The 15,821-nt window shown below is 30.5% G+C and overlaps 1 protein-coding gene across 1 annotated transcript in view; it reads right to left on the minus strand.

Moving 5' to 3' along the window:
- Positions 1–444: 444 nt before the first annotated feature.
- The window catches only part of LOC107451137 (uncharacterized), a 27,133-nt gene continuing 11,756 nt past the window's right edge, over positions 445–15,821 (minus strand). Inside the window, exons 2-4 of the mRNA XM_043049518.2 lie at positions 6,130–6,309; positions 3,283–3,393; positions 445–1,412 (exon numbers count right to left, since the gene is read on the minus strand). Of these exons, the coding sequence (XP_042905452.1) occupies positions 1,269–1,412; positions 3,283–3,393; positions 6,130–6,309 (435 nt within the window). The 3' untranslated portion in view covers positions 445–1,268. The remainder of the gene's footprint in view (positions 1,413–3,282; positions 3,394–6,129; positions 6,310–15,821) is intronic.

The raw sequence follows: 15,821 nt of genomic DNA on the forward strand, positions 1-15,821 counted from the left end.
GCAAATCAATTTTCTAAAAAAAAAAATAGTTTAAATGTGTCCAACATGCGTGAAATCGTCGAAAATGTGATGTGGTTGATATTATATGAATTTTTATGAAAACTCATAAATGTAGTAATAAATATACTTTTTTTTAAAAAAATTTCAGCATAATTAATCTTATTCAAATTCTTTTAATTATTACATAGAAAGCTATAATTTCAATTGTTTATTTATTTATTTTTATTCATAATTTTTTTCCAGATTGTAAGATATTTTTATACTGTATGATTATCTTTATAATTCACATTTCAGTCATGAAACAATATCCACTAGACTCAATAAGATACTTATGCCACAAAACGGTGCAAAAGGGTACTTGAATAACTTACAATTTTTCATTGCAATTAAAAAAGAGTGTAAGAAAATGTAGTAAAATAAAGTTCTTTAAAAAACACAAGTAACTGTATTTAGATAATAGATATTTATTAAAATCATACAATCAAAATACATACATAAATACTCTGTGTATAAAGAATGTGCAAATAATTTAACTTTAAATATATCATTCATTCAGACAATGATAATGATGTAGTTTAACAACAGTTAATATACATATAACAAACTTTTTCAATGACCTGTTCTTGTCGTGTTAAAAATATTTAAATGCGATTAAAAATTTAAATTTCAACAGTTTATATTTTTTGAACATAAAATTATGTAAAATCATGGCAACCACATTTCTGTTGCTTAGGGACCATCCTTACTGCATCCGATTTCCCTTTAAAGTAAGTAATGCTTATAAACAACATATAAGAGAAACTGCTCTTATGTGAATGTTTATAAACTAAATATCAGAGGAACCTTCACTCATGTACGAGCCCTTATTGAGCAAAATCCATTCACCTTTAACCTAAATACAGTTAATGGACTCGATTTTCTAATTTTAAATTTAATATTTGAGGGTGCACTGACACATAATGATGCGATAATTATTACCAGAAAATATTTTTAGTAAACAGATATTAACTTTGAAATATACTTAACACTAGCTTTTAAAATTGAGGTTGTAGTTAAAAGTAGATTTACTAACAATAAATTTACCATCAATGTTTCATTTTTAAATTCTTTTTCTGGTGGCTCGCAATGAGGTCATCATTTACAGCATTTTTTTGGCATGCCTTTTGTACTTCAAAGAACAATATTTAAAATGCGTCAATCCTGCAGACATTATTGCTATAAATCATTAGTTAAAATAAACAATTCAATTTAAAGGCACTTTTTTTTAATCAAGTTAAGACAGTTGGCGATGTTTCAGTTATTGTCATATTAACATCTTTCCGGTATTCTTTACTTGCAATGAAGTTTTGCCATGATATGTAGTCTACATAAACTAGTCCAACAAGCACTAAAAACAATGATAAGATAAAAAGCTGAAAAAGAAAGGAAAAATCCGTTTTAATATGGAGTATGCAATTAATCGCAAAGTTCATGCAAAAGTTATTTTCTCCCCAAAAATTTTCTGTATTGTTAAGTTACACATTTGTTAATTAAATTTAGCGAAGTTAAACTTATATCTAACTTACAATATTTAAAATTTAAAATAAAGATTAAAAAAAATTTTACGATATATACTAAACTTACTTTTACATTTTTAATATAGAAACAAAATAGAAATAAAACTTATATAGAGTGTTCCCTAATCACCGTCCGTAATATATATTTTTAGAAGCCTGGTTAAAAATCTTGTCAATTAAGTATATATATCAGGAAACACATATACGTATTTAAGAGGACGCCATACCGCGGAAGAAAATTTTCATCGCAAATTCTTTTTCTCCTTCATTACTAATTTAAAATTTCAAAGAAAGAAAAAGTAAGTTCATGCAAACCTAGAGATGTTAAATCAGTAAGGAGGAAAGCGGGATAAAGTTTGAAACCGGTTAGTTTGTCTGCTGAAACTTGGATACGTTGATAATAACCATCTTCAACTCCTGTTTATTTTCTCCGGCAATCAATCAATTTTTGATGATTTCACTCGCGTTCTCCACAGTATATAATTATAAAATGTACCAACCTTTACTGCTTTAAATTTTAGCAAGGATTATAAGAATGTGTAAAAACAGCAGCCGTTACATAACAGCCTGTATATTCGACTGTATCAATGTAACGAAGTTTAAAAACGAGTAAGATTTCATGACTTGCGATCACTGCATGGTTCTTAACTTTATACTATCCTCGAATTCTGATGTCATTTTAGCACTTTATTTTATACCCGATTCACGAGGTGGATTTTGTTTCTCCCTTAACAACATCGCCTTTTTTTGATTTCATGCGAAAATAAAAATTCAAAAGAAAAATTTATAGTTTTTGAATGAAATTTTTCTTTTTTTATATAAAGTAAATTTAAAATTTTATTTTTGTAACAGAGAATGGCATTAAGGTTAAGAGAGAAGTCAATTAAAAACTAACTACTGTAAACAAAGAATTTTGTTAATTATAGGATGATAATATGATGTTAAAAGTGTATCAATTATGTCTTTAGGTCATTATTTCTCTTGCTTTTTTATAATTTTTTTTATCAAATAAATATATATTTGTGATTAGTAATAAAAACTTAATTTTTAATGTTTCTTATTTAAAAATGATTCTAACGGTATTACATAACTATAGGCGTTGGCACATATTTAAATAAAAAAAAGTTAGCCAAAATAAATTTTCAAAAAGTAAATGTGAAAGTTCTGGAAATTTTTTGCCACACCCCTAAATTGAAAACACACTTTTCATTCATTTTCATCTATTAATTTTCTCCTTTATCAAAGGCTTGAATTCGTTTTTGACATAAAGGAGAAGTGAGTTCAATGACATTTCATTATTATTGAATCTTTCGTAAATAATTTTAGAAGTTTGATATCAAAATTATTACTGCGCGGGAATTATGCATATTAATCTGTAGGCTAAAGCAAAACATATCTCTGTTGATTTGACCGAAATGAGTAAAGGGTTGAAACTTAAAAATTATAGTATGCAATATGTGCTAGATCTAATGTGATTTTCGAACCTGAACCTGATTCGAACCAGAGTAAACTCACTAAGAAGCCAGCACTCCATTCACTCAATCAATCCACATACAGCCTTATACTTACAGCCGTCTACATACAGCAATCAACCTACATACATCAGTCTACTACAGCCTTTGCAATCAAGATTACATTTGTACATTTCGACTATATTTATAGCTTAGTTATGAAAAAAGTATATTATTTTTTGTTTGAAATGTGTAATAGTAATTCTAAGTCTTACCGAAGCAAATATCCTTGCTGCTAACATATATTCACACATGCCAATTGAAAGTAATGATAATGTTGAAATAACGAAACAGAAAAGAAGCATGAATCCATCGTTCATTAATAACTGAAATAAATAATAAAAACTACATTATGACTTTGTAAAAGTTTTTAAGGAATATTCACTTAATGCATTGATTCTATGGTTCCCAGAAAGCATATAACCTTACGTCAACTTTGTGTCGGAAGTTTCATTTTATTGTTCCAAAAATACTATTTGCATTAAAAACCTTTTTTCGATAAAGCAAAAATATTGCAGTTTCAAACCGTTCATCGAAAAAGGATTAAAAATTATTTTTTAAAGCTTTTTTTAAGAAAGTATTGTCATTTAGGTCTGCAGGACAAAATATAATATTAAATTATTTAAAAAAAATTGAATAATTTTAGTTTAATTAATTGTGTTTTTATATCAAGTCTTTCAGTTTTGTGCATGTTTTCCTAGTGTGTTGTTTAGAACTATTTACTGAAAGTTAAATTTTTGCCTCTCAGCTAGTGTTGATCTAGAATATATTATGTTACTATGAATGACTGAAATTGTCAGTTGCTGACTTCCATCAGTGAATGTTGACAATCACATAGTCGCTTTGGTATATGTCCGAAATATGTACTGGTCTAGTTAAATATAGGTATATATACCGAAATATAGGTCTAATATGTGCCACTGTCCGGTATACATTTGCCCAGTATGCCCTCTACATCAATGTTTTCCTAAGGTTCAGTGCCACTGCCCGGTATGCCCTACATCATTGTTTTCTAAGGTCGAGTGCCACTGCTAAGTATGAATTTAACCGGTATACTCCGAACTGATGTTTCTCCTGATCTATCCTAAAGACACGGTTCCAAGTTAAATCCAGAAGCCAATCATCACTGGTTGCTGTCAGTAAGCGGGTGGTTGACCACTTTGATCAGCCTGCGTAGGTACCGAGGGTGCGTGGTATCGATCCTCGTTAAACTGTTTTACCGCAAAAAGTGCTCGACTTCGCGCGCAGGTCGTCGGGTTACCAAAGCAGAGGAGCCATCCCCTCTGCAGAGGATCATAATTGCGATGGCATATATCTTCGGATCATCCTCATCGATGTTTCCCAGACCGTCACCAATAGCCCATTGCGCAGCTCTAGTAGGACGTAAATAAAGTACCTATGAACCATTAACTTTTAGAAATGTGTTTTAAGAAATTAAAAACTGACCGCTTGTTACAACCGTAACATATTGTATTACGTGAGCCGCGATGACTCAGGGAATAGAACGTTCGCCTTCCGACGAGGTGAACCGGGTTCGATTCCCAGTGATGGCTGATCGATACGAATCCGCATTCGGCTTGCTCCAACCAGAGTGCTGACACGAAACATCCTCAGTGGTAGACGGATCATGGGTTAGAGCCCTTTTGCAGACAGGCCAGCCGTGGGAAGTGCTCGGTATGCCCTACATCAGGGGTGTCAAACTCAAAAGCTAACTTGGGCCAAATAAACAATGCTTAACTTTAGGTGGGCCGCAAAAAAAAAATCAATGTTCATAGAAACAAATATTTTTACTTTGAATAGCACATTGTAATAAACATATATAAAGTTAAATTATTGTTTGATACTTGACATCTCTTCTCTGCTACTATCTTTCCTATTTCGGGAGAAATTGTTTCGGCCGAGACTACTTTCAAAATTGACCCAACATGAGCGTTATTAATACGGTTTCGAACAGGAGATTTATTTCCATTCATAACAGAAAATAATTGCTCGCACTGATAAGTACTTCCAAACATGGAAATAATTTCATATGCGAATTTTCGAGTATTTTCAAACCTTGCCGGTAAATATTTGTAAAATTCAGGCATAACCACTTCAATGAATTTTGCCTTCAAATTTGAGTCGCACTGAATCTCAATCACTTCCATTTGCATACTACTGGGTACTGAGTCTATATTTATTGAGAAAATCGACGAAAACAAACAAAATTTGTTTTCCGAGGAATTAAAATCTTTAAACCTTGTTTCAAATTCCGTTCGAAGATTTGAAATTTTTTCTGCGTATTTTTGATACGATGCAGCATCCCTGGAATGGCAGAGGCCGAAAGCCAATTAGAATTTTACATTTTCGCGCGTACAATTTAAAATGATCCGTATAGTTTATAAATAAAGTATATTATAATTTCATATGCTAGTTTCCTTTCTAATTCACATTTCTAATTTATTTTTACTTTGCGTTGAATATATTGACTGGGCCACAAAAATGTTCATCTCGGGCAGCGAGTTTGACACCCCTGATGTAGGGCATACCGAGCACTTCCCACGGTTGGCCTGTCTGCAAAAGGGCTCTAACCCATGATCCGTCTACCACTGAGGATGTTTCTTGTCAGCACTGTGGTTGGAGCAAGCCGAATGCGGATTCGTATCGATCAGCCATCATCAATGCTTTCTTGCTCCATACATCAATGTTTTCTTAAGGTTCGGTGCCACTGCCCGGTATGCCTTACATCAATGTTTTTTAAGGTCAAGTGCCACTACCAAGTATGCATTTAACAGGTACTCCGAACACTGATGTTTCTCGTAATCTATCTTCAGCAAATATTAAAATATGGAATAAATATAACAATATCCACGAATAAATCAATATCAAATCCGATATGACAAATATTTCTGACATTACCCAAGCGACTATGTGATTGTTGATATTCTCTTGATTTCTATCACGGTAACATGTATTTATAAAATGAGTTACATAAAAATCGATATTTTACCTCCTAACATTTTACAGTTAAGGTGTTTTTTCCTAAATTGAAAGTAAGTTTGTTTATAAGCACTGATACATACCGATAGCGGAATGTTGATATGAGCAACTACTTTTTTATCAAGTTTCATGAGAAACACAACAATGGCGAAAATAGCCTCAATGAGGGAAAGGACGACGATGAATAAAGAAAAACCAAATTTTCCGGAGTCATTATAACAGTGACCTTCAGAAACACAGATTATTGCAGCAAGTGACAGAACCTGAAAGAAAATTGCTGCTATTAATGTAATAGAGCATTGTAAAAATGTTAAAATCATACATAAAGTTTGCAGCATTATTATTATTACTTATTATTATTTAATATCTAGCTTTCTAGGTTTCTAAACCACTTCACTTATTTTGAAGAAAAAAACTGCAAAAAATCAACATATTTTATTTTTTATTTTATTAATAAATACAAGGGAATAAAACAAAGCATAATGCACAAGTTTTAAGTTGAATTTTTTTATGTGTCAGAAACCTTTGATTTAAAATTAGTCTAATATCCCGAGTTATTTCGGCAAATGAAAAAAATTTAAATATTAGTTACAACACTAAGTGATACTTTTCAAACGTCATTGAAAGAATGCGCCATTTTTTTTACTCTTATTGCTATGTCAATTCTGCAACCATCGTATATACCAGGGGTGGCCAACCTGCGGCTCGCGAGCCACATGCGGCTCTTTGAAGGATTATTTGTGGCTCTTGATAAATGTACCCGCTTTCCTTTTTCATTCTTGTGCTATTATATTTAAAAAAGTTATTATCATTTCGTATGTGTTTCAAAATGTCTTTTAAATTACTGAGAACAAATATGAAAGACTAAGTGCAACGTTGTTCAATTCAAGGTAAGTTTTCCATTTCTAATATAATTATGACACAAAAGGCATCTGGAGAATTAGAATTAATAGTGATGCAAGAAGATCAAGCTCTACAATGAAAATATAAGTCGACGTCGATTACTGAATTTTGGAAATTTGTACCAGAATCGAAATATCCTGAATTAAAAAAGGCTGCCTGTCGAATTATTTCAATATTCGGAACAACGTACATATGTGAATCATTTTATTCCACTTAAAAATTTGTGAAATCCAAACATCGATCAGTATAAACTAACCAGCATCTCAAAGAATTACTGAGAAGTGCTGTCACCTATTATTCACCAAATTTTAAAGAAATATCAAGAGAAGTAAAATAAATGTATTTAATTTTTAATACTTAAATTCAGTACACATATTTTGTTCTTTTACTTTTTTTTATATGTTTTCAATAAATATAATTTATGTAAAAAAAAATCTTTTTAATACCTTTTTTGCATACCTTTTAAATAGGTATTTACTTGCGGCTCGCGAAAAATTTCAAATTTTGAAAAATGGCTTAACTATCAAGGAGCTTGGCCACCCCTGGTATATACAATCGCACAAAACACATGTACAGTCCCACAGTCCAACATCATAACTCCCAAATGGAACTTAGCAAACTTCCTATCACAGTAGATTATGTTTTTCGCTTCCGAGCGAGTAAAAACGTGATAAAACAAAATGTACTGACAAATTCTGCTAAGCCCGAGTTTTCTCGGGATGTTAAATATTTGCAGTACATATGTACCCGAGTTAACTCGGGATAATCCAGGAAAGCGGTTAACAACATTCTTAAATTTTAAAGTTAATTCGACCTTAATTAAAAAATGAGCTGCCTTAATAAATTAGTATTTTTATTCAATTTCCTCTGTTCCTAAAGTTAATATGGTTTTACACTGTTAGGAATTTCACAGCATATTGAACAATAGTTTTATTCAAATCTGTGGCAAATTTAAAATGGTGCTAAATTTAATTATACCTTCTTAAATTTTATTGCAAAATAATATAGCAGTTTAAAGTGAACCGAAACTTGGTTCGATTTAACACCTTATTACCGATGCAACAAGTTTGCACAAAGTTATAAATTTAAGGCAGTGTTTCTCAAAAAGTGTTCCGGTATCTGTAATATCCGGAAGTGAGAAAAAAGGTTTAGCAGTTTGGCATAGTTTTTAAAAAAATAAATAAATAAAATAAACAAAATGTACCTAAGTTAAAAATTTAGAGAAAAAAAAATTTATTTGCGTAAGACTATATTTACAATTAGAAAAAATTTCATTTAAAATTGCATCGCTGAAAATCACAACTAAAATAAATAATAAATAAACGTAAAAATATTCTTTTTACGAAAATTTATCTTTTTATAAACGTGTCTTACAATTGTGAGCCAAACTTATATTTGATTATCCTAAGTTGCTATCCAGAAATGGTGAAATACGCAACAAAAAAAAAAAACTTAAATTAACATTAAAGGTTCTATATTTCTGACCATTCTCCTACCTAAATTATTCGAACTATATTTTTCCAGATTAAGGTCAGTCTTTCTATTTTGAGGGTCAAAAATCAAAATTTGTCAGGAAAAAGAAAAAAAAAATATATTATTCAGAAAAAGTACGTTTATGTGCCTGATTTTATAACTAAAAACATCGTCAAATCAAACTGTAATAAAAACTTTCTTAGAATTCAATAAAAGTTTTTATTGTAGAGTGAAAACTTAGGTCGGTTACAGTTGTAGAAATTTTGATCTTATTTGTTTATCACTTATCATGTCACTTAACTATTTAGTCCAATACGAACATTTCAACAATAAGAAAAAATGTTGGTCAGATTAGCTTGTTGTCACATTATAGATAAACGTATATCGCTATTCTTCATGGAAAATATGGAGGAAAACTTTCTTAGAATTCAATATACGAAGACAACAATCCACCATAATCATGATGATGAAAATATAAAGGAAATAAAAATGTATGTTATTTGAATTATCTAACCTTATGTTTTCAATTATAAATAGCATCTAATTTGGACACTGTAGGTTCAAGGAACGACAAAAAAAGAACTTATAAAAATAATTAGTGTCTCAATTCGGAAAGGTCGACAGTGGATTTGAGCTAACCTTGGTTTTGAGCTGAATTTGCTCCTCCCCACGCCCTACACTCCTAGAGTTAATTACGTCTCTCTATCATTTTTTTTCTTCTTTCTTTTTCAGTCGCCAAACAAGCTTACAGCAACAACTTCCTTTTACTTTTCTCGCCAAGTTTTCTACAATGATTAAATCCACAATGGACAGCGTTTTCTGTTTAGATTATACTTCCTCGTTAACAGCTGATTTTTTTCAGCATGATTAGTCATAGCACCGGCCTCTCTTTATTCTTTTTTTTTTCTCCGTTCTCATTTCAAACAAAAAAAACAAAAAATACTTTGATACAATTATAAATATATTGCGCAATGATTTCAATTGATCATATTTTCTATTTGGAAAATATAGCAGGGCAACTTAAAAGTGATTTTTTTTTTATAATCTTAATGCTATGAAAAATACATACGAATTTTTTTAATGAAAAAAATATAGTTTTAACATACAATTTAACACATTTCTTACATACAACATATATGTGGGCCGAAGTCACATGAAAAAGAAGTAAACAAATTGCGACGCAAAGATTTTGAGGAAGCAAAGCTGGAGAACCGGTATTGTCATCGGTCAATGGCGAGTAAAATTATGTAATAAAATAACAAAACCTAAAAAAAATATACTTTCACCGTTATTAAAGACTATTCCTATTGAAATAAATATCTGAAAAAGTAAAATTTGTGGAATAGGCTTCTCATAGATTAATAAAAATAAATAGACTTTTAGCGTTATTGTTACAGTTTTACAGTTCTAATAAATGTATAAAATAGGTCTGATACAAAAAAAAATAGACTTATACCGTTATTTAAAATTGTGACCTTTGTTAAGTATTACCGTGTTAAAATAAATTTCCAAACACAGCATGACATTTTGTGAGTTTAAATTAATACAATATTATCAAATGGTTAATATGAAAATAATTTTAAAAAATAATAATAATAAATTCTACTAAAAATGCTTGCAATAGTTTAAAATGAGATCCTTTCCATGCTTTATCAAAATAAGCATGGAATAATTAAATCTGGGTTTAAACTTTCTAAAAGAAATCTTACTGGCAACAGAACGAAAAAGGAAATTTCTACTTTAACATTATCTTCACTTCATTAATCAATATCACTATAATGCCGAATCCAGAAAGAATTATCCATAAATAACAATATGTCCTTCGAACATCACCTTATAGAGAATTTATATACAATAGAACAGCTTGTTTTAAGAACAATAGATTTTTGGCACTACATTAATTTAAGAGCTGTTTAAGACAGACGCATCTAGACTCTTGGATTAAACGCAATATGTATGTTCTATTTATTTTTCTTAACTTCACTTGAGTAAATATTAAATAAATAGTTCCAGAGATATCTCACGAAAATCATAAAGCATTTTAATATTTTTTTTTCTTCAGATTTCATTTATTTATTTATTTATCATATATTTTTTTTTATTCCTCCCTATTTTACTATTTTGTTCCTTCTATTTCTACCAGCTTACTTATTCTTAAAAAAGTAGAAATAGTCTTAAAAAGATGAGAATTTGAGGTACAGAACAAAAAGAGCTATTACATACCCGGCAAACTGAAGTAACACAAGACATCCGTACAATATCCTAACCCAGAAAGCAAGTAACCTTATGGCAACATCGTGCCAAATTTTTCTTATTATTGCCACGAAAAGGTGTGAGATAAAAACCTTTTTTCAATAAAGTAAAAGTATTGCAATTTCTTGCAAATGAGTAATTTTTAAAGCGGTTTCAAATAATATTGTTGTTTAGATCAAAAAAACAAGAAAGTGGTTAACCTTTTTTTTTTTTTTTGGTCACGATAAGATACAGAAAAATAGAAAGCGAAAGACTTTTTCAAAGGAAACGAAATAAGGTAAATATAAGACTTTTTCGCAAAATTGCAATTAAATATTAAAAACACTTATGGCGATAACCTTGTTCTAAGGAAAGCAAATAAACGAACATAAAACCTTGTGTAGGAATATTTTCTAAGGTTCTGCGAAAACCTCCTCTTAAGATTTTCATGTAATTACCGAGGGAATTGAAAAAAAGTAAAGAAAATATTTTTTGTCAATAAGCTCTTCATTCCGGACTTAGCTCATCAGGAGTACCCCTCCCCCCTAAGGCCAATTGGGATATCCCTCTTAAATTTGAAAAATCCCCCTTCGCAAACAACAAAAATGCTTATAAAATTTTTATTTATGCAAAATTTTTTTGTTAAATATATCTGATCTCTCTCAATTAGATTCACTGTTAGTAATATTTTGCAAGACATTATTTTCAGAAGACAAAATTAACATTGTGAGAAAAAATTGAAAAAAAAAATCCTGGAAAAAAAAAGAGATTGCTATGAAAGACTGACATACTAGGTTGTTATGTGTTGTACTCTTTAAAAATTATATCAATTTAACGATTAATTCGATTCGGGCAGTTAAGCTCAACTATAAAGTAATTAAACATTGTTTAAATATATAACTAGATATTTTTTAGAAAATTAATTTATATGCTGAGATTAATTTGAAATGAACGGAAAAAAATATTTTTAATTTTATATTTTATAAATTATATTTTTTATTTATTTATTTATTTTTTTAACTAAATATCTGTTACAATAGTATATTTTCATATGTTGAGTATCAATTAGCAAAACTCTCTCTGGGTGTTAACTTTCTGATGAAGTTAAAAATATTTATCATAATGATGAAATATTTTATCACAATAAACAGTTTTTTTATTTTTTTAGATAATTTGTTTCAAAAATATCGGAATATAATGTAAATAAATAAATATATTTTTATATGATTAACATATCGCAATACGATAAATATTAATATTGATATTAGTAAATTTATAATGCTCATATACAAGTATGAAATAAAAGTTTTAAAAAGTAGAAATGTAAAGAGATCGTTTCCGCAAACTTAAAACTAAACCTTGAATTCTGACAGTCCAAACGTCGGAAGTAGCCGATATCTGAGAGCTATGTTTTACATGTTTATTTTTTGGTGCTAGTTACGATTCTGTTACCTCACCTACTCATAAGTTTCAATTTAAGTCAGTTTTTAAGAAGCCCTGTTGCGTGATATTAATTCATATTTGTTTCAGTCAAACAGAAAAGTTTTTTGTTAAGTTTATAATCTTTGTGTTCTTTGATATTTGATTAGCTTTAAATATACAAAAAGAAGCTTTTGAGGCGAAAATAGCGAAGGATTTGAATAACTAAATGAACATTAAAAATTGATTAAGTTTTACGTGTTGCTAGATATTGCAGATTACATTGTTGGTAATGAGCTTATGAACATGGAACAAAGACTAAAGAATTTTCGGGATTTCAGTAATTATTCCATAGCTAAATCGTCCTGATGTACTTTTACCTTTATTTGAAGGCAAATTTGATGAATTAAGTAATTTTTAAAATAAAATTAGAATTTTTAATTGCTAGCAATAAAAGTTTATCAGATGAAAATTTATAATATTTAAGTACTGAGCTCTTATTATATTACCAAGTTCCCAGTTTTTGATTTTAATAATCAACTAAAGTAAATAAGATAGACAATTTCGCTAGTATTTATCTCAGTGGATTAATTTAACGCTTTTTATAAGTAAACACTTTTTTATATTTTAAGTTCAATTCTAACTCGACAGCAGTACGGACAGATTTTATTTTGATAAAGATGACGCATAAATATTTTTAGTCTCTTTTACTGAATAATTGCGTGCACAAAATATCAATGTGGTAGAGAGGTAGTTTCATTCCAGAGATTCAATCAGATAAATTTATTCTGAACGATTATTCAAAAGCAAATTCAGTCATTATTCATCAATACATATGAAAATTTTAGCCAAATGGTTGATGAACAAATTCATTAGTCATGCCTAATTTTTCCGATTAAAATTTTTGAATAACCGGAAGAAATGGCAAATATTTTGTTTTCATATAAACTTGATGCCGATTGCAGTAATCGATTACAAATATAATTAATCGCAGATAATAATTTCATAGTAATCTGCTACTTTTAATCATGATAAGTTATCACGCTAACCAATAATCATATTTTCTCACTACAAGAGGTTAATATTAGCTGTAATTACAAAAAAAAGTACTATCAGATCGTCATGATTACAAGTAAGCGCAATTTATGATATGTTATCATAAAGTAAGTTCACAAGAAATCATTCTCAGTAAACATAATTACAAGTAATACAAAATGCACATAATAAAATACTTCTATCTACATCATGATTAATTTCAACCATAATTTCAAATCGGCTTTATAACATTGTAATTAGTATTGTAGGTAAATAGATTCTTTTTATCGAAATGCATAAATTGTAATTGAATTCTGCTATTTTGTTTATTAGGTTGTAAATTGTAAAGAATGTATGTATGTACAGTGGGAAAAATAATAATACTAATAATAATTTAAATACACTGAATAACTTTTGACTTAACGGTCGAATTTTTACGTACAAGGAATCAAACACAATCTCATTCTAGAAGGAATGGGGTATGGCCAGATTAGCCTGGTCGGTAGGGCGCTTGACCCAAGTCCAAGTGTTCGTGGGTTCGAACCCCGCTGGCCGAAGTAGTAAAATGGTGACTGATGCGCGTTAAATCTGTCGGGTCGCAAAGTCCTCCATGTTTCCATAACAAATTAATACCTTTGGGGGTACTGAAGTGGAGATTGATCGTTCTCTGATTCAGGTCAAAATTATGATCTCTGAATAAATGAATGGATGTATGAATGGGTCCGTCCTATAAAAGGGCGTGATGTATGGGTGTGGCAGAAGTCAAATTCTTGGCCATAGATGGCGCCACTGGCAAACAAAAGCAATCGCCCCCCTCCCCTCTGCCTTAACAGGCATACGAGAGGGAGAGAAAAGGGAAGGGGTATTATTTTGTGCTATGTGGACTAAAGAAAAAAAACAACGTGAATAAATCGTAAGTGAAAGCACAGAAATTTACATTCTGTAGTTTCGGTTCTATAAACCTTGAACAGTGTCTGAACACCAAATGCTTGTAGAAAAGTAAAGAGACAAACACGTGCAAAGTGGTTGAACCAATGAGGACAGAAGAACAAATTGGAATAATTTATATTAACTAGGAGGCTTCGCCCCCTTTTCGCTGGAGCTCGCCATCCCCCGGAACTGCTTTCGCAGTTCATTTCNCATGCTTGGGAACTAACACTGGGGGTTCCGCGTTCGGCTGACCACCTGACCGGAACATATGCTCCTGCACCCCAGAGCCCAAGGTCAAGAAAACTGAGATGGGCACAGTCGGCCTTGGCCCTCTTAATGGGCTGTCGCGCCACTGAGTTAGTTAGTTGAGTTTAGATGGCGCCACTGGCAAACAAAAGCAATCGCCCCCCTCTGCCTTAACAGGCATACTAGAGAGAGAGAAGGGAAGGGGTATTATTTTGTGCTATGTTTGACTAAAGAAAAAAACAACGTGAATAAAGCACAAGTTAAAGCACAGAAATTTACATACTATAGTTTCGGTTCTATAAACCTTGAACAGCGTCTGAACACCAAATGCTTGTAATGAAGTAAAGAGACAAACACGCGCAAAGTGGTTGAACCAATAAGGACAGAAGAACAAATTGGAATAATTTATATTAATCTCATTGTTTAAAGTGTATTAAGTTCCATTTCTCGGAACTCTTCAACGATTTCGTTCCATTTTTGTACTGAAAATGATGTAAAATTTTTTATACTTTACAATTAAAATTTTTCCGAAAATTATTAAATAAAATAATAAATAATTATTAAAAAAATTTTTTTTGCATGGAATTATTTTCGAATAAAAAGTTTATATCCAAAAAAAAGGTATGTTTATTCTGAGGAAAGTTCGTTTTTGCGTCTAATTTGGTAACTAAAAATATCGTCTGAGCTGATTAATTACCATATTTGATGTCACCACCTCGAACCATTATGATTGAATTGTACGCCAAGATCCGATCATTAGATCAAAAGTGATTCACGAGGGTTAGTTTTTACTGTTGCGCACTGCGCATAAATGCATGATTATATTGAAATCTCTGTATCACATAATGTACAGCGATACAGCTTTAAAAAAATGCTTGTATGAACCCTGATATTCGTAGTACAGTAGGGAACCGATTATCCGGAACGATCGGGACCATCGCTGTTCCGGATAACTGATTTTTCCGGTTTTCTGAATCGCTACAAAAAGCCGTTTTTTTAGTGTTTATATCCTTCCGNTTTATTGTTAAACCCAACTAAAAAAAAACTTTTTGGAAATAATCTTAAAAAGAAGAAAAAACGATGAAGTAATACACTAATGATTATTTCCGAAATGATGGTAAGGTAAACATCTTTCAAAAAAGAAAGAAAAATACTAAAATCTTATGAGCAAAAAAAATTTCTTGAGAAAAATGGCGGGAAAATTTATAGAATTTCATTTCGGTTTTTTGGTTTTCCTGTTTTCTGATTTCCGGATAACGAGTTTTGTACTGTAGTATTTTTTAACACTAGTTAACTTTGGTACTGATTTTGGAAAATGAAACCATGCAAAAATGCCATGCCGTGTTTCTGTATTAGAAGCTGAAGGAGAAAATTTGAATAATTTTGAGTATTAAATTACACCGTTGCTTTATTTTGATTCGAGAAATTAGAAGTCCTGGGTCCTAAGGAACCATAATTTCCGATGTCTATCAGAATCACAGACGTTTCATACGCATTGAGTCTATATTTATATATATATAATGATCTCTGAATAAAT

This window comes from Parasteatoda tepidariorum, chromosome 3 (assembly GCF_043381705.1).
Source record: "Parasteatoda tepidariorum isolate YZ-2023 chromosome 3, CAS_Ptep_4.0, whole genome shotgun sequence".
Lineage (NCBI taxonomy): Eukaryota > Metazoa > Arthropoda > Arachnida > Araneae > Theridiidae > Parasteatoda > Parasteatoda tepidariorum.